The sequence below is a fragment of the Oncorhynchus kisutch genome, linkage group LG14 (assembly GCF_002021735.2).
Source record: "Oncorhynchus kisutch isolate 150728-3 linkage group LG14, Okis_V2, whole genome shotgun sequence".
Taxonomy (NCBI): domain Eukaryota; kingdom Metazoa; phylum Chordata; class Actinopteri; order Salmoniformes; family Salmonidae; genus Oncorhynchus; species Oncorhynchus kisutch.
The window spans coordinates 25,439,126-25,465,879 of NC_034187.2; the positions used below are offsets into that span (position 1 = coordinate 25,439,126).

General features: G+C 43.8%; 1 protein-coding gene across 3 annotated transcripts in view; it reads right to left on the reverse strand.

Moving 5' to 3' along the window:
• The window catches only part of mnat1 (MNAT1 component of CDK activating kinase), a 55,509-nt gene that overhangs the window by 16,401 nt on the left and 12,354 nt on the right, over positions 1-26,754 (reverse strand). For all 3 annotated transcript variants that reach the window (XM_020501248.2, XM_020501249.2, XM_020501250.2), the window contains exon 8: positions 14,592-14,713. In XM_020501248.2, coding sequence (XP_020356837.1) covers positions 14,592-14,713 — 122 coding nt within the window. The remainder of the gene's footprint in view (positions 1-14,591; positions 14,714-26,754) is intronic.

The window sequence follows — 26,754 nt, forward strand, 5'->3', positions numbered from 1 at the left end:
AGAGCGCGACAGAGAGCGAGAGCGAGCGCGCGCGACAGACAGAGCGAGAGCGAGCGCGCGACAGACAGAGCGAGAGCGAGCGCGCGACAGACAGAGCGAGAGCGAGCGCGCGACAGACAGAGCGAGAGCGAGCGCGCGACAGACAGAGCGAGAGCGAGCGCGCGACAGACAGAGCGAGAGCGAGCGCGCGACAGACAGAGCGAGAGCGAGCGCGCGACAGACAGAGCGAGAGCGAGCGCGCGACAGACAGAGCGAGAGCGAGCGCGCGACAGACAGAGCGAGAGCGAGCGCGCGACAGACAGAGCGAGAGCGAGCGCGCGACAGACAGAGCGAGAGCGAGCGCGCGACAGACAGAGCGAGAGCGAGCGCGCGACAGACAGAGCGAGAGCGAGCGCGCGACAGACAGAGCGAGAGCGAGCGCGCGACAGACAGAGCGAGAGCGAGCGCGCGACAGACAGAGCGAGAGCGAGCGCGCGACAGACAGAGCGAGAGCGAGCGCGCGACAGACAGAGCGAGAGCGAGCGCGCGACAGACAGAGCGAGAGCGAGCGAGAGACAGACAGAGCGAGACAGACAGAGCGACAGACAGAGCGAGACAGACAGAGCGACAGACAGAGCGACAGACAGAGCGACAGACAGAGCGACAGACAGACAGAGCGAGAGCGAGCGCACTCGGCCCTCAAGTGGGTGTAGGACATACTGTGCAGAGCCGGGCCCTAGAGGCCACAAGGGGTGTGCATGGCTAGACAAATTAGCAGCAGTGCTGCTGTCACCATGGGCCCTGACCAAGAGGAACAGCCCTGTTAAAGATAACACCCTAGGACAGTCCCTCCTTCCCTATTCATATCCCCTTCATATTGTAGGTCAAAAGACTGACGCTCTGGCCCAACGCTGCACTGGAGAACTCCCTTCCAACCTCTCCATAAACTCCCACCTGTTCTCCACACGCCTTTCAACCATATCTGTTGTGGCCAGAAATGCAGACTAGGATGTGTATGTGTGTGTCACTATGCAAGTTTTTGGTGTGTGTCTGTCAGACTTTGGCGTGCGTGTGTGTGTGTGTGTGTGTGTGTGTGTGTGTGTGTCCATGCACGGGCGCATAAACTCTGAACTTAGCTGAATCACAAAACTGCCAACAATGCAGAAGTGTCAGCAGCATTCCAGCTCAAGCTAACAGAGCCCACTGCATCATGGGAGTTGTGGTTTATTTGTCAAACTGGGCTACAGTAGTCTGTATGGCTGCCTGCGCCAGAGGGACTGGGGTTCCTCATTGAGAGGAGCCTCATTTATCTCAGTGTCAGAGCCCTTCCCCGCCAGCCTTGGTCCTGCGGGACCCCTGAACTGCTGACACCAGACACACACACACCCCCCCCCCCCTCCCCTCTCTCTCTTAACGGTGTGTTTCATCTGCATATTGATCAGCCTGGCCAAAAGAACAAAAACCTCAGCATTACACTGCATATATAATGTACACTACCGTACAAAAGTTTGGGGTCACTTAGAAATGTCCTTGTTTTTGAAAGAAAAGCACAGTTTTGTCCATTTAAAATAACATCAAATTGATCAGAAATACAGTGTAGACATTGTTATTGTTGTAAATGGCAATTGTAGCTGCAAATTGACAATTTTTAATGGGATATCTACATAGGCGTACAGAGACCTATTATCAGCAACCCTCACTCCTGTGTTCCAATGGCACGTTGTGTTAGCTAATCCAAGTTGATCATTTTAAAAGGCTAATTGATTATTAGAAAGCCCTTTTACAATTATGTTAGCACAGCTGAAAACTGTTGTTCTGATTAAAGAAGCAATACAACTGGCCTTCTTTAGACTAGTTGAGTATCTGGAGCATCAGCATTTCTGGGTTCGATTACAGGCTCATCAGTCTATTCATCAGTCTATTCATGTTGAGAAATGAAGGCCATTCCACACAAGAAAATGCCAAGAAACTGAAGATCTCGTACAACGCTGTGTACTACTCCCTTCACAGAACAAACTGGCCCTAACCAGAATAGAAAGAGTGGGAGGCCCCGGTGCACAACGGAGCAAGAGGACAAGTACATTAGAGTGTCTAGTTTGAGAAACAGACGCCTCAAGTCCTCAACTGGCAGCTTCATTAAATAGTAACCACAAAACACCCGTCTCAACGTCAACAGTGAAGAGGCGACTCCGGGATGCTGGCCTTCTAGGTTCCAGCTAGAATAGTCATTTACAACATTAGCAATATCTACACTGTATTTCTGATCAATTTGATGTCATTTTAAAATGGACAAAAATAAGAAAAAAGTGCTTTTCTTTCAAAAACAAGGACATTTCTAAGTACTGCAAAGTTTTGAACGGTAGTGTAAAAAAAGTCCCCGTTATTCTACTAAAGCCTCCTGCAATCCTTTAAGGTTTCACTTCAATTAGGTGGCTCAGGACTTGTGAAATGATTGAGGAACTTAAAATCAATAGGGCATTTTTATTACATATAAAATAGGGATTCACGATATATTGTTGACCATATCGGAATCGGCCGATATTAGCTAAAAATGCCAACAACGTGCGTACATAACATCATCACGCCAAGTAAAATGTTGCGCTACACTTGCAACACAGCATTCCTAACCTAGCCCACAAGTTCTGTGGTGTGGATCGAGCAGTCAACAAGTCGAGCAGTCATTTGAAAGAGTAAGAACATTTCAGTGAGACAACTCAAAGGCGAAATCCATTAACGCCAAGACAATGGAATTCATTGCCATTGACAATCATCCGTTCTCTGTTGTGGGTGATGTTGGCTTTCACAGACTGGTCAAGCACCGCTACACACGACCAACTGTGCTATTTTTCAGCGACTCCTACTGGAGTTACACAGTAATAGCATCACTGCTATTAGCTTCACGACATACATACTATGGAACGCCGTTTGTGTCTTTGCATGTCAAAAAAAAGATACAGTAGCACTGTCAAAGCTGTAAAAAAAATTACAAAATAAGTCTGCAACCAAGCAATCACCGGCCACGAACGATGTGTTTACAATACCACGTTGGTAATAAAGCATCGTTTGTTTGACCGCAACGTCTGGGGTAGCTAGCTTTATCTTGGTACCTAACTAGCACCAATACAACCAGCCTGAAATGACTAGTAGAAACTGCAGTCATTTTCATTAGTTCTTAGCAATGATTTAGGAATCCTTGTGAGTAAGTATTAGCTAGGTTGCCACTTGTTCGCCAATGGAAATTGAACTTCAGTTCATGAAAATAAATAGCTAGCCAGCTACTTAACCCTGTTGCCCAAAGCTAACGTTATAAACCTCTATACCATCCACTGCATCTTGTCTATGCCATTCTATACCATCCCTCATTCAAATATTTTTTTATGTACATATTCTTGTTCATTCCTTTACACTTGTGTGTATAAGGTAGTAGTTGAGAAATTGTTAGGTTACTCGTTGGATATTACTGCATTGTCGGAACTAGAAGCACAAGCATTTCGCTACACTGGGTTATATGTTGTGAAGCTAGCCACAATAAGGATTAGGCACAAGAGGAATTTGCAGTTTGCCTTCAAAATAAAATAGAATTGTGTCATTTTTTATTTGAAGGCTAGCCGCAAAGTCCACTATTGTGGCTAATTCTTACGGTGGTTAGCTTCACATAGATGGGTCCGACAACCATTAATCAAATAAGAACTGTTATAAATTAGGGTTATTTTAGATGTTGACACCTAGCTACTGAAACAGATTGTCGTTTTGTTATGTTTTTGGGCAAGAACATGGTTTGCATCCATGAGCTAGGTAGCTTTTTTTGACCAGCAATGTATGTGCGCGAGACAACTTTACCAGCATCATAGCATACGTATCGATGAATCGTTGTGACATATGAAATACAAGTGAGTGTAATCAATGTGTAATAATTACGTAAACATTTTTATGAACGTGTTAAATTATTGTGACGTGCAGTCATATTCATGTCCTGATTGGACAAGCTTATTTCACACGTCATAGTGTTATTTGACGTGCATCTTTTTTGACACGCAAAAACCCAAATCGGCGCTCCATAGAAATCCTGGTTGAGAATGAAACGACTGAACAAATGAACAACGAAACACAGCAAGTAAGTGAAAGAAATAGGTTTTGATTATGTTTTACTGGTAATGGGGAAATACGTAAAAGCCAACCCAAAAACTTTTTGGTCAGTGTGGTGTGTGTAACCTTTATTTAACTAGGCTAGTCAGTTAAGAACAAATTATTATTTACAATGACGGCCCGGACAACGCTGGGCCAATTGTGCACCACCCTATGGGACTACCAATCAAGGTCAGATGTGATACAGCCTGGATTCGTACCAGGGACTGAAGTGACACCTATTGCACTGAGATGCAGTGCCTTAGACCGCTGCGTCCATGTGTTAATTATTTAACTGTACTAGAAAGCTTAAAAGGCCGCAAAAGTTCTAAATTACACATATCTTTTTTTTTGGTAAGGAAAATATCAGAATCGGCCAAAAATGTCATATCGGTTCATCACTAAAATAAAATAATTTAAAACTCAATGGAAATGGCAAGATAATCATCCCTCACAAGGGTCTGAAATTCTTCCTTGCAAGACTATCATCTGGAGGCCACATGAAATGTAATCTCTGCTGAATGATGGTAATATGAGGTAGATACACTCCATAAGTGTATTTATTTGGACAGTGAAGCTAAAGCTTTTAATTTGTCTCTATAATTCAGGATTTTGGATTTGAGATCAAACGTTAAATATGAGGCGACAGTACAAAATGTCATTTTATTTGAGGGTATTTTCATACATATCTGTTTTGCCATTTAGAAATGAAAGCACTTTCAGTAGAGTTGAAGTCAGAAGTTTACATGCACTTAGGTCGGAGTCATTAAAACTTGTCTTTCAACCACTACACAAATTTCTTGTTAACAAACTATAGTTTTGACAAGTCGGTTAGGATATGTAGATGTGTACATTGTGCATGACAAGTCATTTTTCCAACAATTGTTTACAGACAGCTTATTTCACTTAAATCACTATTCCAGTGGGTCAGAAGTTTACATACACTAAATTGACTGTGCCTTTAAACAGCTTGGAAAATTCCATAAAATTGTGTCAAGGCTTTAGAAGCTTTTGGTAGGCTAATTGACATAATTGGAGGTGTACCTGTGGTTGTATTTCAAGGCCTACCTTCAAACTCAGTGCCTCTTTGCTTGACATCATGGGAAAATCTAAAGAAATCAGCCAAGACCTCAGAAAAAGAATTGTAGACCTCCACGAGCCTGGTACACCCTTGGGAGCAATTTCCAAACGCCTGAAGGTACCACATTCAACTATACAAACAATAGTACGCAAGTATGCATGGGACCAAGCAGATGTCATACCGCTCAGGAAGATGTCATACCGCTCGTGGTCTGTCTCCTAGAGATGAACGTACTTTGGTGCAAAGTGCAAATCAATCCCAGAACGACAGCAAAGGACTTTGTGAAGATACTGGAGGAAACAGGTACAAAAGTATCTATATCCACAGTAAAACAGGACTGGTGCACTTCACAAAATAGATGGCTTCATGAGGGAGGAAAATTATGTGGATATATTGAAGCAACATGTCAAGACATCACTCAGGAAGTTAAAGCTTGGTTGCAAATGGGTCTTCTAAATGGACAATGACTCCAAGCATACTTCCAAAGTCAACAAAGTCAAGGTATTGGAGTGGCCATCACAAAGCCCTGACCTCAATCCCATAGAAATTGTGGGCAGAACTGAAAAGGCGTGTGCAAGCAAGGAGGCCTACAAACCTGACTCAGTTACGCCAGCTCTGTCAGGAGGAATGAGCCAAAATTCACCCAATTTGTGGAAGGCTACCCAAAACGTTTGACCCAAGTTAAACAATTTAAAGGCAATGCTACCAAATACTAATTGAGTGTTTGTAAACTTCTGACCCACTAGGAATGTGATGAAAGAAATAAAAGTTTAAATAAATCGCTCTCTCTACTATTATTCTGACATTTCACATTCTTAAAATAAAGTGGTGATCCTAACTGACCTAAGACGGGGCATTTTTACAAGGATTAAATGTCAGGAATAGTGAAAAACTGAGTTTAAATGTATTTGGCAACTGTATCTAGTCCATATGAAGGTGTCATAAGTACTTGGACAAATTCAATTTCTCTGAGTACACAAAAAAATTAAGAACACCTGCTCTTTCCATGACAGACTAACCAGTTGAATCCATGTAAAAGCTATGATCACTTATTGGATGTCACTTGTTAAATCCACTTCAATCAGTGTAGATGAAGGGGAGGAGACAGGTTAAAGATGGATTTTTAAGCCTACCATAGAGCGGGCAAACGCAAGTATTTCCCATGACTGTGTCTCAAAACCAAACGTTTACCTGGCCCACCACTCCACTCTGGACTTGAACAGTCTTTATGACCAGGTCCACCTATACAAGGCAGCAGTGCCCATCTTCACCCTAAAAGGACATCGCCCTCAAACGCAGCCCCAACACTTGAACCAGGAGCAACAGATCAATAGACACACCAGCAAGACAACCCAATTATCTCAAAATGTCATCCTGTGTGCTACCTACATCACCCCACTAGAATCCCCATACTTTATTAAAGACAGCTTCTCCATCCTGGAGCGAGAAATCAATCATTTCCAGGCCCAGGGACTAGCCTGTGGCAACCTAAATGCCAGAACTGGACAGGAACCCGACACACAAGGGGATAAACATCTGCCTGGAGGCAACAGCATTCCCACCTTAATATACACCCCCTAGCACAAGTACAACAACATAACCAATAAAAATGGGTAGAACCTCCTGCAGCTCTGTCGCACACTGGGTATGTACATAGTCAATAGTAGGCTTCGAGGGGACTCATATGGTAGGTACCCCTTTAGCGCATCTTTGGAAGTAGTACTGTAGACTACTTTATCACTGACCTCAACCCAGAGTCTCTTAGAGCGTTCACAGTCAGCCCACTGACACCCCTATCAAATCAAAGCAAAATCAGTCTACTTGGAACAAAGCAATACTCAATCATGAGGCATCAAAGTCAAAAGGAACTGAATAATATCAAGAAATGCTATAGATGGAAGGAATGTAGTGTGGAAATCTACCAAATACAATAAAGCAACAACAAATCCATTCCCTTTTAGAGAACTTCCTAGACAAAATATTCCACTGTAATAGTGTAAACTTGGCAGTAGAAAACCTAAACAGTATTTGACCTCTCAGCTTCCTTATCATAAAAAGAAAAAGAAAACCGAAGAAAATGAACGACACAATGGCGTATCCAAGACGGCGTAGCAATCGGATACGTGTGTGTCTTTGTCTTATCCCATGTAAATATACTTTTTTCTCTCGTTTTTTTCCTATCTATGAACTAAATATACTTTCCTGCAACCCGCCTCACCCAATGTGGTATGGACCTGCTATTTTTATTCCTTATAACTGGAACCTCCATCAGGAGCTAGCCAGCTATCTAGCTACAAGTCTTTGCTAGCCACGGCTAGCGGTCTTCACCTTTTTCTCGGTCACCAGCCAGCCTAAGCTCGGACAATACCTGCCAGTCTGCACAGCACGATATCGAGCCTATCGGACCGCTTCTCATAAACCCACATCACTGGATTCCTGCAGCTCTGGATCATTACACCAGATCGTCACAGCAAGCTAGCTGCAATCAAGTGGCTACTGTTATCTAACGCTGCTGTCCCGAAGCAAGCACCAGTTAGCCTTGAGCTAGCCTCGAGCTTGGCCCATATACCAGCTAATTCTAGGTCTACAATACCTTGTTTGCCAATTGGCATGGACCCTTTATTGTCGACACGGAGCCCCGCCAATCCATCACGACTGGACTGCCGACGTGATCGCCCGATGTGGTCTCAACAGGCTATTCTGTTACGATGTTGCCAAATGAACCATTTGCTAGCCCCGGCCCACTAGCTTTCTGAACGCTGCGTCCCCTGTTCGCCTAGCGTAGTAGTGACTACCGAACAGCACCCTGACTCACCTATTGCTGCTCTTTTCAATAACACGGTACCTCATATTGTTTACCTGTCGGCCCCAGCCTCAAACTCAGGTTGTGCATGTCCTAACCAACCCGCTCTGCACATCCATCGCTATATACCTGTTGTTGTCATAAAGCCTGTGATTGCTTTATGCGGCGGCAGGGTAGCCTAGTGGTTAGAGCGTTGGACTAGTAACCGGAAGGTTGTGAGTTCAAACCCCCGAGCTGACAAGGTACAAATCTGTCGTTCTGCCCCTGAACAGGCAGTTAACCCACTGTTCCCAGGCCGTCATTGAAAATAAGAATTTGTTCTTAACTGACTTGCCTGGTTAAATAAAGGTAAAATAAAAAAAATATTTAAAAAAAATGCCCCTCTCTAATGTCAATATGCCTTGTCTACTGCTGTCTTGACTAGTTCTTATTGAATATGTGGACAACAAATACCTAGGCATCTGGTTAGACTAAACTCTCCTTCCAGGCTCACATTATGCATCTCCAATCCAAAATTAAATCTATAATCGGCTTCCTATTTCACAACAAAGCCTCCTTCACTTAGGCTTCTAAACATACCCTCGTAAAACTGACTATCCTACCGAGCCTGGACTTCGGCGATGTCATTTACAAAATAGCCTCCAACACTCTACTCAGCAAATTGGATGGTGTCTACCACAGTGCCATCCGTTTTGTTACCAAAGCCCCATACACTACCCAGCACTGCGACCTGTATGCTCTCGTTGGCTTCATATTCGTCGCCAAACCCACTGGCTCCAGGTCATCTATAGGTCTTTGCTTGGTAAAGCCCCGCCTAATCTCAGCTCACAAAAGCAACACCCACCCATAACACATGCTCCAGGAAGTATATTTCACTGGTCATCCCCAAAGCCAGCTCTTCCTTTGGCTGCCTTTCCTTCCAGTTCTCTGCTGCCAATGACTGGAACGAATTGCAAAAATCACTGAAGCTAGAGACTTATATATCTCCCTCACTAACTTTAAGCATCAGCTGTCAGAGCAGCTTACCGATCATTGCACCTGTACACAGCCTATCTGTAAATAGCCCACCCAACTCCCTCATCCCCATAGTGTTACTTATTTTTTTGCACCCCAGTATCTCTTCTTGCACATCATCTTCTGCACATCTATCACTCCAGTATTAATGCTAAATTCTAATTAAATTTCACCACTATGGCCTATTTATTGCCTTACATCCCTAATCTTACAACATTTGCACACACTGTATATAGATTTTTCTATTGTGTTATTGACTGTACGTTTGTTTATCCCATGTGTAACTCTGTTGTTTGTGTCGCAATGCTTTGCTCCATCTTGGCCAGGTCACAGTTGTAAATGAGAACTTCTTCTCAACTGGCCTCCCTGGTTAAATAAAGGTGAAATTTAAAAAAATGGTTTGATGAAGAATGCAAAAACCTAAGAAAGACATTGAGAAACCTATCCAACCAAAAACAGAGACCCAGAAAACCTGAGTCCACACCTTCACTAAAATGAATCACAAAAACAATACAGAAATCACAACGGAAAAAGAAATAACAGCACCTCAGAAATCAGCTCAGTGTAATTGAAGAAACCATACACTAACCACTTCTGGGAAAATTAGATAACACAGAGTTATCTAAAACAGAGATGTATGGGTAAACCACTTCTCCAATCTTTTTGGCCCTATAACAAAGAACAAACAGAAAAACCATATACATGATCAAATACACATCTTAGATATAACTATTAAAGACTACCAGAACCCACTGGATTCTCCAATTACATTGAGTGAACTACAGGACAAAATACAAACCCTCCAACCCAAAAAAAGGCCAATTTAAATTGGCTATACTTAAACTCTAATATCATCCTCAGCTCTGGCATCTTCTCCAATATTTGGAACCAAGGACTGATCGCGCCACAAAAGTGGAGAAATATTTGACCCTAATAACTACCATGGGATATGAGTCAACAGCAACCTTGGGGAAAATCCTATGTATTATCATTAATCAGACTCGTACATTTCCTCAGTGAAAACAATGTACTATAAAATCCATGTACACAAACAACAAGTGAGAGGTTAAAATTGGCACACACAAAAAAATATATATATATATTTCCACAGGGCCGTGGGGTGAGACAGGGATGCAGCTTAAGCCCCACCCTCTTCAACATATATATCAACAAATTGGCAAGGGCACAAGAACAGTCTGCAGCACCCAACCTCACCCTACTAGATTCTGAAGTCAAATGTCTACTGTTTGCTGATCTGGTGCTTCTGTCCCCAAGCAAGGAGGGCCTATAGCAGCACCTAGATCTTCTGCACAGATTGTCAGACCTGGGCCCTGACAGTAAATCTCAGTAAGACAAAAACAATGATGATCCAAAAAAGGTCCAGTTGCCAGTACCACAAATACAAATTCCATCTAGACACCGTTGCTCTAGAGCACACACAAAAAAACTATACATACCTCGGCCTAAATATCAGCGCCACAGGTAACTTCCACAAAGCTGTGAATGAGCTGAGAGACAAGGGCCTTGTATGCCATCAAAAGGAACATAACATTTGACATACCAATTAGGATCTGGCTAAAAATACTTGAATCAGTTACAGAACCCATCGCCCTTTATGGTTGTGAGGTCTGGGGTCTGCTCACCAACCAAGAATTCACAAAATGGGACCAACACAAAATTGAAACTCTGCATGTAGAATTCCACAAAAATACCTTCTGTGTACAACATAAAACACCAAATAATGCATGCAGAGCAGAATTAGGCAGATACACGCTAATTATCAAAATCCAGAAAAGATACGTTAAATTCTACAACGACCTAAAAGGAAGATTCTCCCAAACCTTCCATAACAAAGCAATCACCTACAGAGAGATGAACCTGGCGAAGAGTCCACTAAGCAAGCTGGTCCTGGGGCTCTGTTCACAAACAAACCCCACAGAGCCCCAGGAAAGCAACACAATTAGGCCAAACAAATCATGAGAAAACAAAGAGAGAAATACTTGACACATTGGAAAGAATTAACAAGAAAACAGAGCAAACTAGAATGCTATTTGGCTCTAAACAGAGAGTACACAGTGGCAGGATACCTGACCACTGTGACTGACCCAAACTTAAGAAAGTTTTGACTATGTACATAGCCTTGCTATTGAGAAAGACCGACGTAGGCAGACCTGGCTCTCAAGAGAAGACAGGCTATGTGCTCACTGCCCACAAAATGGTGGAAACTGAGCTGCACTTCCTAACCTCCTGCTAAATGTATGACCATAGTGACACATATTTCCCTCAGATTACACAGATCCACAAAGAACTGAGAAAAAAACTATTTTGATAAACTCCCATATCTACTGGGTGAAATAACATTGTGCCATCGAAGCAGCAAGATTTGAGACCTGTTGCCACAAGGGAAACCAGTGACAAACACTATTGTAAATACAACCTATATTTCTGTTTATTTTAATTTTTGTACTTCAGCTATTTGCACATCGTTACAACACTGTATATAGACATAATGACATTTTAAAATGTCTTTACTCTTTTGGAACGTCTGTGAGTGTAATGTTTACTGTTCATTTTGTTTATTATCTACTTCACTTGCTTTGGCAATTTTAGCATATGTTTCCCATGCCAATAAAGCCCTTAAATTGAATTAATTGAGACAGCTTGTGCGAGTGCCATTCAGATGGCGAATAGGAAATGCAAAAAATGTAAGTGCCTTTGAACAGGGTATGGTAGTAGGTGTCAGGCACACCGGTTTGTGTCAAGAACTGCAACGCGGCTGGGTTTCTCACACTCAACAGTTTCCCGTGTCTATCAAGAATGGTCCACCATCCAAAGGACATCCAGCCAACTTGACAACTGTGGGAAGCATTGGAGTCAACATGGGCCCGCATCCTTGTAAAACACTTGACACCTTGTAGAGTCCATGCCCTGACAAATTGAGACAGTTCTGAGGGCAAAGTGAGGTGCAACTCAATATTAGTAAGGTGTCAATGGTTTTGTACACTCAGTATATGTGTATTCAAGTAGTCAGATGTTTAGTATTTGGTCCCATATTCCTAGCAAGCAATGACTACTTAAAGCTTCTGACTCTACAAACTTGTTGGATTTACAGTTTGTTTTGGTTGCATTTCAGATTATGTTCTGCGCAATAAAAATGTAATAGTAAATAATGTGACACACTTCCTCAACGCGTCTGAAGTTGAAGACGCGTGCAATTGGAATGCAGACTGCAGGAATGTTCACCAGAGCATTTGCCAGACAATTTCATGTGAATTTCTCTACCATAAGCCAGCTCCAATGTCATTTTAGAGAATTTGTCATCAGTTTGTACAACCAGCCTCACAACCGCAGGCCACGTGTAACCCCGCCAGCCCAGGACCTCCACAACTCATTCTGATTGGGGAGCCTGGCCTTACCAGTCACCTGTGGGATCGTCTGAGACCAGCCACCCGAAAGTTGGCATCCTATGACGGTGCCACGTTGAAAGTCACTGAGCTCTTGAGTAAAGGCCATTCTACTGCCAATGTTTGTCTATGGCGATTGCATGGCTGTGTGCTCGACTTTATACACCGGTCAGCAACGAGTGTGGCTGAAAATAACGAATCCACTATTTTTTTTATAAAAACATGACACCTTGAAATGGGGGGACTAGACCCAGTGTTTTCATTTCTAAAACATACACAGTACCAGTCAAAAAGAGTTGTGCTATGACATGGTATGGATGGTATACAGAAGATAGCCTATTTGGTAAAAGTCCATATTATAGCAAGAACAGCTCAAATAAGCAAAGAGAAACGAAAGTCCATTACTTTAAGACATGAAGGTCAGTCAATATGGAACATTTCAAGAACTTTGAAAGTTTCTTCAAGTGCAGTCGCACAAACCATCAAGTGGTATGATGAAACATGCTCTCATGAGGACCGCCACAGGAAAGGAAGACCCAGAGTTCTCTGCTGCAAAGGATAAGTTCATTAGAGTTACCAGCCTCAGAAATTGCAGCCCCAATAAATGCTTAACACAGTTCAAGTAACAGACACATCTCAACATCAACTGTTCAGAGGAGACTGGCAATAGACATTAGACAGGTGGAAATCTGTTCTTTGGTCTGAAGAATCCAAATTTGAGATTGGTCATTCTAAGGCATTCTAAGGCCAGAATCCCAGAGTCACCTCTTCACTGTTGACATTGAGACTGGTGTTTTGCGGGTACTATTTAATGATGCTGCCAGTTTGTGAGGCGTCTGTTTCTCAAACTAGACACTAATGTACTTGTCCTCTTGCTCAGTTGTGCACTGGGGCCTCCCACTCCTCATTCTATTCTGGTTAGAGCCAGTTTGCGCTGTTCTGTGAATGGAGTAGTACACAGCGTTGTACAAGATCTTTCTCGCATGGAATAGCCTTAATTTCTCAGAAAAAGAATAGACTGACGAGTTTCAGAAGAAAAGTCTTAGTTTCTGGCCATTTTGAGCCTGTAATCAAACACAAATGCTGATGCTCCAGATACTCAACTAGTCTAAAGAAGGCCAGTTTTATTGCTTCTTTAAAAATCAGAACAGTTTTCAGCTGTGCAAAATGGCTTTCTAATGATCAATTAGCCTTTTAAAATGATCAACTTGGATTAGCTAACACAACGTGCCATTGGAACACAGGAGTGATGGTTGCTGATAAATTTAGATATCCCATTAAAAGAAATCAGCCATTTCCAGCTACAATAGTAGTTACAACATTAACAATGTCTACACTATTTCTGTTCAATTTGATGTTATTTTTAAAAAAGGGACAAAAAGTGATTTTCTTTCAAAAACAAGGACATTTCTAAGTGACCCCAAACTTTTGAATGGTAGTGTACCATCAAATAAAACATTTGTACTGTCGCCTCATATGACAAATGTTCTCAAATACAAAATGCTGGAGTAGAGCCAAATTAAGTTTTAGCTTCACTGTCTAAATAAATACAATAACAGTCACCTCCTTACACCACTGAGCGCTCTAATTCGTCTCCATGTGTCACTCTCCACTAATTAGATCAGGGCTCTTGGCAGGTGGGAGGGCCTGAGTCAAGTCAAATCAAATTGTTTTTGTCACATGCTTCGTCAACAACAGGTGTAGTTTAACAGTGAAATTCTTACTAGTGCCAGCCTGTCCCCGTGGAGATAGACGGCTGGGCACTGTCTGATGGATGGGCTGTGTTGGGTGATGAGAGGAGAGGGCCAATGACGTCGACGAGGGGAACTGGTTGGCTGTTCCCCTTTAAACCTTGCCCTCCCCCCACCTCTCACAGCTAATCAAGGGCAACTTCAGAGAAGAAAAAAAAAAAACTGACTTCCAGAGCAGCCTCACTCCCAGTTAAATGCCTTACTGTACCACATCAGATATGCTGTGCAAACTAGGCCAGGCCTTATACTAAGCTGGTCAACCTTTGGAGGTGCCGATTACACTACTGTTCACTGAACAATTTAAGCAAGGCCTTACAGTGTGGTGCTTTCCCCTGTAGTTATTTATCAAACCACTGGCATCTCCAGATTATTTTGTGTAGCAGCTAACTTTGCCAGTTGTGCAGAGCTGTGTGTGTTACAGGATGGGTTCTTACCCGAGTCGCCCCAGCTGCTCCAGCTCAGGGACGGGGGGTCCGTATGTGTGCATGTGGATGGGCTGGTAGTGGTACAGAACCTCTTCTAACCGGTTCACGGTCAGCAGCGACACAGTCTGACCCTGTAGTACAGGAGAAGCGACACATTACAGTCAAACATGTTTGCCGGTGTGAACATCACTAATAAATCACCACAATGACATTTAGCAGTTGTAGAACAAATATGCTACCCAAATCCTTAAGGAAACAACCGGTGGTCGTCAACCTATGTCGACGTAAGAAGGCATGCTAGATCGAACAGCATTGACCAAGTCCAAAACGGCCCCCAAAGTAGACAGCAAGAGTTAAGCAGTGAACAAAGCTATTTTTCTCAATAGTGAAAATGGCCTACCCTAAGTTAAACCCTCTGATGGTGATTTGGATAGGGAAAGCCTGTGCTTATGCTAGAGCTCGAATTGTACAAAGCAAGAGAGCTACTCGAAAATATTTCCGAACCAAAGTAAATACTATAAATACCCAGAATAAATCCTGTGGAGAACAAGGTAAGTAATGATGAGAAATACAGAACACAGACTGCCCAGAAGGCTTTGGTGATTCATGATAAATTAACTTTACAGGAGGGAGGCAAAGTCATGGAGGAGAGCAGTAACCGTCCGTCCGTCCATCTGTGTGACTCCAATCAACGGGAGCCTTAAGTGGAATCATCCAGAAACACCATCATGGCACAGTGGGTGGCCAACCAAATTACCTGAATGACATCACTGCCATTTGGTAAGCTCTCCGGCACGCCAAACGACCCACATTAATCTGTCGTGTATCCTCCAATCAGAAAATATGCTGTGAAACAGATTTGATATCTGCATATTCTCTTCCAATCCATGAAGGTTGAAAGGGGTTTCAAATTTGTCTGCCTTGCCTCGCAGTCAAAATGCCCTTGACTGTGGCCATTGAGCAAGAAACATGATCCTTCTTCAGGACGTTGCAGCATTGTTCGATCTCAGCCTGTGCCATTAGTCAGAGGGACTTTCCGGTCGGCCATGTTCTCTACTGAGTTTCAGTCTAGCTTTAAAGCATTTAGACTGGAAGAAGGGTAATGGATGAGTTTGAATGACAATGAAACAAAGATTTTAAAAAATTTAAACAGATAATGTTTAAACAAAAATATAGGAAGGGGGTGGGGGACAGAGAGATGATAAAAAGTGATAAAAAGAGAGAAAGAGCGATAAGTGTGAGAGAGAGAAAGAGCGATAAAAAGTAAGAGAGAAAGAGTGATAAAAGTGAGAGAGTGATAAAAGTGAGAGAGTGATAAAAAAGTAAGAGAGAGAAACAGTGATAAAAAGTGAGAGAGTGATAAAAAGTAAGAGAGAGAGTGATAAAAAGTAAGAAAAGTGTGATAAAAAGTATGAGAGAGAGAGAAAGAGTGATAAAAAGTATGAGAGAGAAACAGAGTGATAAAAAGTATGAGAGAGAAACAGAGTGATAAAAAGGAGACAAAAACAGGGAGACAAAGAGCATAAACATTACAGTGAAAGGGGAGCTGATGAAAACCAACTGAACTAGTAACATGTGGCCCCTGGCCTCCGACTGCTGTTCTAACGCATGCTGTTGGCCAGGCAATCATGCACAATAGAATGAACAAAGCTGGGGCCGACTCAAGCAACACAGTCCGGTGTGACACACAGCTCAAAACAATGATTCAGTGGTGTGGGACCATATAAAATATCTGAATATTATGTGATAAAAATCAAGATAATGCCACTAACAAATAAAACATAGGTTTCTATCCAACTGGCGACAGATTTTCAGAAAAATATTCTAAAATCTGCATAAAAACAATATGCGCATTTTCCTACCAGGTGTGTTTCCATCAAACTGACTTGTTTTGCAGATAAAATGGCCTGTGCGTGATGACATAGCGTACTTTTTTTTTTAAAGCACTTTGGCGGTCAAGTTCCCATGACGAATATGTGTTTAATTGCATTTCCAACTCCACTGATGGTTTGTCACAAAAACAACTGGTCTGATTGGTCAGACCCACTCCAAAAGGCTTTTGGAGCAATCATCGACTCAGTGGGTTTTGTCCAACATGTCTCTGGACCCACTCACTGTCACAGTCATACACTGGACCTAGTTTTGTCCCATGGAATAAATGTTGTGGATCTTAATGTTTTTCCTCATAATCCTGGACTATCGGACCACCATTTTATTACGTTTGCAATTGCAACAAATAATCTGCTCAGACCCCAACCAAGGAACATCAAAAGTCATGCTATAAATTCACAGACTACACAAAGATTCCTTGATGTCCTTCCAAATTCCCTCTGTCTACCCAAGGACGCCAGAGGACAAAAATCAGTTAACCACCTAACTGAGGAACTCAATTTAACCTTGCGCAATACCCTAGATGCAGTTGCACCCTTAAAAACTAAAAACATTTCTCATAAGAAACTAGCTCCCTGGTACACAGAAAATACCCGAGCTCTGAAGCAAGCTTCCAGAAAATTGGAACGGAAATGGCGCCACACCAAACTGGAAGTCTTCCGACTAGCTTGGAAAGACCGTACCGTGCAGTTCCCGAAGAGCCCTTACTGCTGCTCGATCATCCTATTTTTCTAACTTAATTGAGGAAAATAAGAACAATCCGAAATTCCTTTTTGATACTGTCGCAAAGCTAACTAAAAAGCAGCATTCCCCAAGAGAGGATGACTTTCACTTTAGCAGTGATAAATTCATGAACTTCTTTGAGGAAAAGATTATGATTATTAGAAAGCAAATTACAGACTCCTCTTTAAATCTGCGTATTCCTTCAAAGCTCAGTTGTCCTGAGTCTGCACAACTCTCCCAGGACCTAGAATCAAGAGAGACGCTCAAGTGTTTTAGTAATATATCTCTTGACACAATGATGAAAATAATCATGGCCTCTAAACCTTCAAGCTGCATACTGGACCCTATTCCAACTAAACTACTGAAAGAGCTGCTTCCTGTGCTTGGCCCTCCTATGTTGAACATAAACGGCTCTCTATCCACCGGATGTGTACCAAACTCACTAAAAGTGGCAGTAATAAAGCATCTCTTGAAAAAGCCAAACCTTGATCCAGAAAATATAAAAAACTATCGGCCTATATCGAATCTTCCATTCCTCTCAAAAAATTTTGAAAAGGCTGTTGCGCAGCAACTTACTGCCTTCCTGAAGACAAACAATGTATACGAAATGCTTCAGTCTGGTTTTAGACCCCATCATAGCACTGAGACGGAACTTGTGATGGTGGTAAATGACATTTTAATGGCATCGGACCGAGGCTCTGCATCTGTCCTCGTGCACCTAGACCTTAGTGCTGCTTTTGATACCGTCGATCACCACATTCTTTTGGAGAGATTGGAAACCCAAATTGGTCTACACGGACAAGTTCTGGCCTGGTTTAGATCTTATCTGGCGTAAAGATATCAGTTTGTCTCTGTGAATGGTTTGTCCTCTGACAAATCAACTGTAAATTTCGGTGTTCCTCAAGGTTCCGTTTTAGGACCACTATTGTTTTCACTATATATTTTACCTCTTGGGGATGTTATTCGAAAACATAATGTTAACTTTCACTGCTATGCGGATGACACACAGCTGTACATTTCAATGAAACATGGTGAAGCCCCAAAATTGCCCTTGCTAGAAGCATGTGTTTCAGACATAAGGAAGTGGATGGCTGCAAACTTTCTACTTTTAAACTCAGATAAAACAGAGATGCTTGTTCTAGGTCCCAAGAAACAAAAGAGATCTTCTGTTGAATCTGACAATTAATCTTAATGGTTGTACAGTCGTCTCAAATAAAACTGTGAAGGACCTCGGCGTTACTCTGGACCCTGATGTCTCTTTTGAAGAACATATCAAGACCATTTCAAGGACAGCTTTTTTCCATCTACGTAACATTGCAAAAATCAGAAACTTTCTGTCCAAAAATGATGCAGAAAAATTTATCCATGCTTTTGTCACTTCTAGATTAGACTACTGCAATGCTCTACTTTCCGGCTACCCGGATAAAGCACTAAATAAACTTCAGTTGGTGCTAAATACGGCTGCTAGAATCTTGACTAGAACCCAAAAATTTGATCATATTACTCTAGTGCTAGCCTCTCTACACTGGCTTCCTGTCAAAGCAAGGGCTGATTTCAAGGTTTTACTGCTAACCTACAAAGCATTACATGGGCTTGCTCCTACCTATCTCTCTGATTTGGTCCTGCCGTACATACCTACACGTACGCTACGGTCACAAGACGTAGGCCTCCTAATTGTCCCTAGAATTTCTAAGCAAACACAGCTGGAGGCAGGGCTTTCTCCTATAGAGCTCAATTTTTATGGAACGGTCTGCCTACCCATGTCAGAGACGCAAACTCGGTCTCAACCTTTAAGTCTTTACTGAAGACTCATCTCTTCAGTGGGTCATATGATTGAGTGTAGTCTGGCCCAGGAGTGGGAAGGTGAACGGAAAGGCTCTGGAGCAACGAACCGCCCTTGCTGTCTCTGCCTGGCCGGATCCCCTCTTTCCACTGGGATTCTCTGCCTCTAACCCTATTACAGGGGCTGAGTCACTGGCTTACTGGGGCTCTCTCATGCCGTCCCTGGAAGGGGTGCGTCACCTGAGTGGGTTGATTCACTGATGTGGTCATCCTGTCTGGGTTGGCGCCCCCCCTTGGGTTGTGCCATGGCGGAGATCTTTGTGGGCTATACTCGGCCCTGTCTCAGGATGGTAAGTTGGTGGTTGAAGATATCCCTCTAGTGGTGTGGGGGCTGTGCTTTGGCAAAGTGGGTGGGGTTATATCCTTCCTGTTTGGCCCTGTCCGGGGGTGTCCTCGGATGGGTCCACAGTGTCTCCTGACCCCTCCTGTCTCAGCCTCCAGTATTTATGCTGCAGTAGTTTATGTGTCGGGGGGCTAGGGTCAGTTTGTTATATCTGGAGTACTTCTCCTGTCCTATTCGGTGTCCTGTGTGAATCTAAGTGTGCGTTCTCTAATTCTCTCCTTCTCTCTCTCGGAGGACCTGAGCCCTAGGACCATGCCCCAGGATTACCTGACATGAGGACTCCTTGCTGTCCCCAGTCCACCTGGCCGTGCTGCTGCTCCAGTTTCAACTGTTCTGTCTTATTATTATACGACCATGCTGGTCATTTATGAACATTTGAACATCTTGGCCATGTTCTGTTATAATCTCCACCCGGCACAGCCAGAAGAGGACTGGCCACCCCACATAGCCTGGTTCCTCTCTAGGTTTCTTCCTAGGTTTTGGCCTTTCTAGGGAGTTTTTCCTAGCCACCGTGCTTCTACACCTGCATTGCTTGCTGTTTGGGGTTTTAGGCTGGGTTTCTGTACAGCACTTTGAGATATCAGCTGATGTACGAAGGGCTATATAAATAAATGTGATTTGATTTGATTAATAGCAAACTAGTTAGCTGATGAAGTGCACAGGGTGTTATATGAGATATGGAAAAGAGCAAGATCATTTTATTTGATAATTGGCAGCCAAGCACTGATCATCATGTCACAAGCAATCAAATAAGAGCCTACCCTCCATATTTAGCGTATGGGTAATTTGCATGATCACTGTGCACTGTACTAGCATGTGAAGTTCATAACTTATTTAATCTGCTTATTACTCATCATGCTTTTCCTTGTCGTGGTGGTAGGCCTACAACAGCCTGATGTGATTCTATCAATATTGGCATTATCACCTCAATTAATTTTTCTGAAACAAGAAGTTCCCATGTCAAACTAACAAATTGTCTATCGACATTTATGAAATTGCACCATAATTTCCTGTTTCCACCAGCCCTGTCATGACTTTATGTGTCAGGTTATTCATCCACATGAAACGGTTGGATGGAAATCTGGTTATTGACAGTCAAACATTCACTCCACAAAACAAAAATACTCTCCTCCTCCCACGCACACATTTCTCTGCTGCTGCCACTCAACCTTTAACCCTGTGGGGCCAGTGACCCAGGCAGACTCTTCCCTCCCATTCATCCCTACAACACTTCAGCCCCAACACAAGCTAATCAAACCCAGACCGGCCACTCTCTCTCTCCCCGCTCTCCATCAATCTTCTTTCAGTCTTTCTTTCAGCACTGTATTACTCCTACTCTCCCCTGCACCAATCACCCAGACAGACTAGAGTGATGGTGGGGTGAGAGAGAGAAAGCGAGACAGAAAGTGAAAAGAGAAAGAGTCACAGATGGTGAAAGGGCAGTAAATCTCATTTGACAGACAGACAAACTAGAGCAGTCCAGAGAAGTTTGTTGCATTCCTGTCCAAAGGCACCTTGAAAACTGGCAGGAACACACACATACTGTATCGCTCACCCCTACACCACACACAGAGCTCCCCTGTTAAATGTGTCTGCATCACTGGAACATCAGTATTGTCAAAATCCAGTTCATTCACTAGCTGCCTGCAGATTGTACAATGGGATTGAAAAACAATACCTAACAACGAAGTGTTGACTGGTTTACAACTGCCAGACATCGAGAATGATGCCCACATACATGACAGGTAGCATCACAACTGCATTTAAATATTAAAATGAGTCAAACAAATAAACATCATCAGTTATGTCTCAATGATCGTATCTCTCCCGCATGTGTGACAGAAACTCATCACGTTCTATTAAAAGCTGTGTGGATCAGTGTAAATGGTTGTTTTCCGAGCGCTCACTGTCAACACAGCAGAACAACTCGGAGATCTAGGCTCCCGTGGCCCACGTGACTGTCCGAGAGAGAGAGCACCACTAACACAGGGCCAAAACAAACATCTGCAAACAATATTAAGAGGCCAATCTTAAAACCCAAGGAAAAAGTGTGTAATTGCGTGTGTGTTTAAGATTCCCAAAAAGTCCCATGTGACACTATAGTAAAACTCTTGGGACCATCCATCTTAATTAAACAGCAGGGGAGGATAACTTGAGGAAATCTCAGTGTCCCTCACTACTCCCTTCTAGTTATCCCTACTCCGGTACGGTCCACATCAGGTTTAAGATCACACCATCTTTATTTAACTCTCAAGATACTGAATTAGCCAGCCATTGTAGCCAGCATATGATTGTAGAAAAGCAACCCACATTCAAACATGAGAGCTACTTAGTCAGTGTTCAAGGCCAAGCTTAATTAACATTAGGGCACGAGATCTGCTCACACACACTCTACACACAGGGAGCCACTACCTACGCCACACACAGTCCACTTGCTCTCGTGAGCAGCCCCTCTCTATCACCCCAACTGTGGAGCTCTGCGGGACATACCAAGATCGCTAGAGACAACCCCCCCCCCACCCCCATGCGTAGCCTAACTTCAGCTGAGCTCTATGTAACCCAGGCAGAGCCACAGGGGGCTCCATTCACTAATGGCCAGTGATAATTGCTGCAATCAAAACAGAGTGAAGTGGCGGGAGTAAGACGGCCACTGTGTGGAATTGTATTGGGGATAAGTCTAATGACCAGAGTTAGGATGAACTGCACCAGCGAGCGAGAGGGTCAAATCCTTCCACGTGTGATCCTCCTGCCTCCCTCACCCTCTCTGCCACCCCTACCCGGTCACGGATGGTGCTTCTGTGTGGATAAAAAGCTTTGTGGCCCCCTCTGGCCCACTGAGCACAAGTAGCAAGTGTAAACGCTCCTGCCTTTGCAGTGCCTCCCCTTCCCTCGGAGGGTTAAATATAACCATCCTGCAGGCAGCAGCTGCACCAGCGCAAAGCCCTTAAAGCTGACAACTATCCTCTGGGCTGGGCCGGCCTGCCTGTAGGGTTCTGGGGCCAAGCAAAACAAGGCCAAACCAGAGGCAGGGGCACAAGTGTGAATGAATGCCCACAGATGGTGCCAATCGGGGGGGGGGGGGGGGGGGGGGGTACTATCCTTTACCCCAAAAGTCATCTCCCAAACCCCCAGCCCACACATCCCTGCCCTGCAGCCATGGGACTCCGTGCCAACAATGGAATATAAGAGCAAAGGTGAAGGGTCGAGCCCTCTCCCACATAAAACAAGCCAGGCTTTGAGATGTGAATGACACACTAGTGAAAATGAATGTCAATCACATTGGTGGGGTATAAAGGGAAACATGCTACTAACATATACAACCACACGTTTAGAGACCCGTGTTAATACACATAATGGAAGTGTTTAAAAGAAAAAGAAGAAATCTGAGCAATGGCTAAGTGGAGCAGCAAGAGGAGGAACATATCACAGCATTGAGAGAAGAAATGGAGTGCATGATTAAGAGTCAAGAGTGAAAGAGAAAGAGTGAGGGGAAAGTAGCTGTGTGGTGTAGCTGTAGCAGACGGCCTCCACAGTAGAACAGGTTGAGCCAGTCTGCCAGACAGAGCTTGGCCTGGCCTTGAATGAGGAGCATGACTACCCAACAAAGGTCACTGCAGAGGACAGCACACTACCAAAGAAAAACAGGCCAGCCCAAACACACACCGAATGTGTGTTCACCAAGGCCCTTAAATTCCATTCTATGGAGTCAAGCCAAAGTGGACCCTGAGAATTTTAGCAAGGTACACTTCTGTGTTAAAGGATAAACTTCCCACATGCATTTGACCAAGTATTAGTTTTGCTCTCACGCTCTCATCAAGAGCACACGTCAGCCTTGTCAGGCATGTCAGCTGCTCTGCTGGCCACGAGGGGTGCATCTCACCCCTGTGGCAGTGGGACGTTTTATTTAAGATGGCGCTGAAAGCTGGACCAAGGTGGAGATTCTCTACAGGTCAACAGCAAGCAGGCATGGAAGACTGTTCTAGTCGGTCTGTGTGTGTGTGAGACAGCTGCAACACACAGTTACCTAGGCTACTTCCATGAACCAGTGGATAATTGAACTAAAGTAACACAATTTAACCAAGGTTTAATTTCGCAAACAAGCTTGGCTATGGCAGACTATAGCTATCAGACTATAACAAAAAGAGGGAGAGAGCCATCATCAATAGCTAGTTTCAGCATGGAAGGGTTACCTCCCACACATCCAATTTCTTTTGATTTCAACAGATGTCTACTTTAAAAAGAGAACACGCTTCACTTTGGTCTTCGAAGGATGTTTGCCCAGGCTGGGTAATGTGTGTGTGTGGAGTACACGGATGTGTGTGTGTTTGAGAGACATCAAGGCAGGGAGGGAGAGTCTCTTTGTTCAGTGGAGTGCTACAAAGTCAGGGATTACCCAGACTGACTTTGGACCATTGAAGTTCACATGCACAAGTACAGTGAAATGCCTTTCTAGCAAGCTCTAACCCCAAAAATGCAGTAAGCAATAACAATGTAATACTAAAAATACCATAAGGTAGAACAAAAACATACAAGAAATAAACATGAGGAAGTAAGCTACATACAGGGTCAGTTCCAATGCCATGTTTACAAAGATACTGGAGTGATAAAGGTAGACAGTATAGGTATAGGGGTAAAGTGACAAGGCATCAAGACAGGATCGTGTCGAGGCACAGATCTGGAGGAAGGGTACGAAAAAAAATTGAAGCTCCAAGAACACAGTGGCCTCCATCATTCTTAAATGGAAATAGTTTGTAACCACCAAGACGCTTCCTACAGCTGGCCACCAAGCCAAACTGAGAAATCGGAGGAGAAGGGCTGCATCACATCCGGCTGTGATTGAGAGTCCCATAGGGCAGCGCACAACTGGCCCAGCATCGTCCATGTTTGGCTGTCATTGTAAATACAAATTTGTTCTTTACCGACTTGCCTAGTTAAATGAAGGTTAAAAATGGGTTGTCAGGAAGGTGACCAGAACCCAATGGTCACTGACAAAGCTCCTCTGTGGAGATGGGAGAACCTTGCAGAAGGACAACCATCTCTGCAGCACTCCACCAAATCAGGCTTTTATGGTCGAGTGGCGGTTCAGAAGCCACTCCTCGGGTAAAAAGACACGACAGCCCGTTTGGAGTTTGCCAAACGGCACCGAAAGGACTCTCAGACAATAAGAAACAAGATTATATGGTCTGATGAAACTCTTTGGCCTGAATGCAAGCGTAACATCTGGAGGAAACCTGGGACGATCCCTACGGTGAAGCATGGTGGTGGCATCATGCTGTTGGGATGTTTTTCAGCAGCAGGGACTGGGAGACTAGTCAGGATTAAGGGAAAGATGAATGGAGCAAAGTACAGAGAGATCCTTGATGAAGTCCTGAGTGCTCTGGAGCAGGTTATCAGACTGGGGCGAAAATTCACCTTCCAACAGGACAACGACCGAAAGCACACAGCCAAGACAAACGCAAAAGTGGCTACGGGACAAGTCTCAAAGTCCATGAGTGGCCCAGCCAGAGCCTGGACTTGAACCTGATCGAACATCTCTGGAGAGACCTGAAAATAGCTGTGCAGAGACGCTCCCCATCCAACCTGACAGAGCTTGAGAGGATCTGCAGAGAATAATGGGAGAAACTCTCCAAATACAGGTGTGCCAAGCTTGTAGCATCATACACAACAAGACTCGAGGCTGTAATCACTGCCAAAGGTGCTTCAACAAAGTACTGAGTAAAGGGTCTGAATACTTTGCAAAGATGTCTAGATGTCTTTGCTTTGTCATTATGGGTTAGTGTGTGTAGATTGAGGGTGAAAACAACCATTTAATCCATTTTAGAATCAGGCTGTAACAAAATATGGAAAAGGTCAAGTGGTCTGAATACTTTCCAAATGCACTGTATGATAAGAACAGAGTAGCAGCAGCATATATGATGATTGTTTGAGTGTGGGTGCATGTGTGTAAAGCAGGGTTTCCGTTAACCTACAGTTGCCGGCTTTTGGCCGCATTTTTATTTTTAAGCTGCAAATATATATAATGCTGACCAAACCGGGATATTTTAGATTTTTGTTGCAAAAAAAAAGGCTCTTTATTCATTGATGGAAATACCAGTGAATGGAAATACATTTGACCGTCATGCCTATCGGTCTTTATCCCGCACAACTATCACATGTGCAGAGCAAACAGAGCCCATCTATTGTGGGATTTCTCCTGCTGCTCCTCTGCTGGTTGCTGCTGGAGTAAAACTTGCTTTTAAATCAACCCATTCAGTGCGCAACAATTCTAAAGGCAATCGCATGTTAAAAACAGTTTTAGTGCATGATTAAAAATAGCTACCATTTTTATTTCTCAACTGGTAATTGAAGCGTGCCTCCTAATCACCATTCAAGTGCAGGCAACAGGCTATCAGCGCGTCACCACTTTACAATGTGAGCTGGAGGCCGTATGCATTTTGAAAACATACATAAATTGCTTACTGAGGAACTACACTCGGCCAGTTTATTAGGTACACCACCCCATTCACAAAAATACAGAGTTCCTACAGAGTGAGTCACGTGGCCGTGGCTTGCTATATAAAAGCAGGCAGACAGGCATCGAGCCATTCAGTAACTGTTTGATTGAGCGTTAGAATGGGCAAAATGAGTGACCTAAGCAACTTCGAGAGTGGTATGATCGTCGGTGCCAAGTGCGCTGGATCCAGTACCTCAGAAACATCCGCTCTCCTTGGCCAGTCAGCAGCAGTCATGTGCGCGATAGCTCGTTGATGAGGGAGGTCAAAGAAGAATGTCAAGAATTTTGCAAGCTAACAGGCGTGACACAAACAGTCAAATAACGGCACCATACAACAGTGGTGTGCAGAACGACATTTCGGAATGCACAACTCGCCGATCCTTGCAAGAGACGACCACACCGGATTCCTCTCCTATCTATACTGACAGCTCTCCTTGGCCTGCCTGCCAGGAGAGACTCTTCAGTGTGAGGCCAAACCCCCTGCTTCCACACCCCCAGAGGGGTGTCTGCTTCTATCTCCAGGATATGATAGTTAAGAGGAGCGAGAAGCGCCCTTCTTACAACCATGTGGTGCCTATAATTGATTAATGGCAAGATCATTTCTCTGTTAATTATCTTGCTCTCTCGCTCTCAAATGACAGCAACATGACTCTGCATCTTCTCTCTTTTGAATCCTACTTCAACAGGACACCAAAAATGAAGAGATAAATAAGCCGGCGTTCTCCAGGAATCAACTGCGACATCTTGAAACGCCACCAAGTCAAACAGCAGTCTTCTGGACTGAGGTGAGTGGAAAACAAAACCACACTGAAACCAAACTGAAGCCTCAACTGCTCTACCCCACCCCGAGTCAGAGTGAGGAGAAAGAGGGGTAAAGAGGG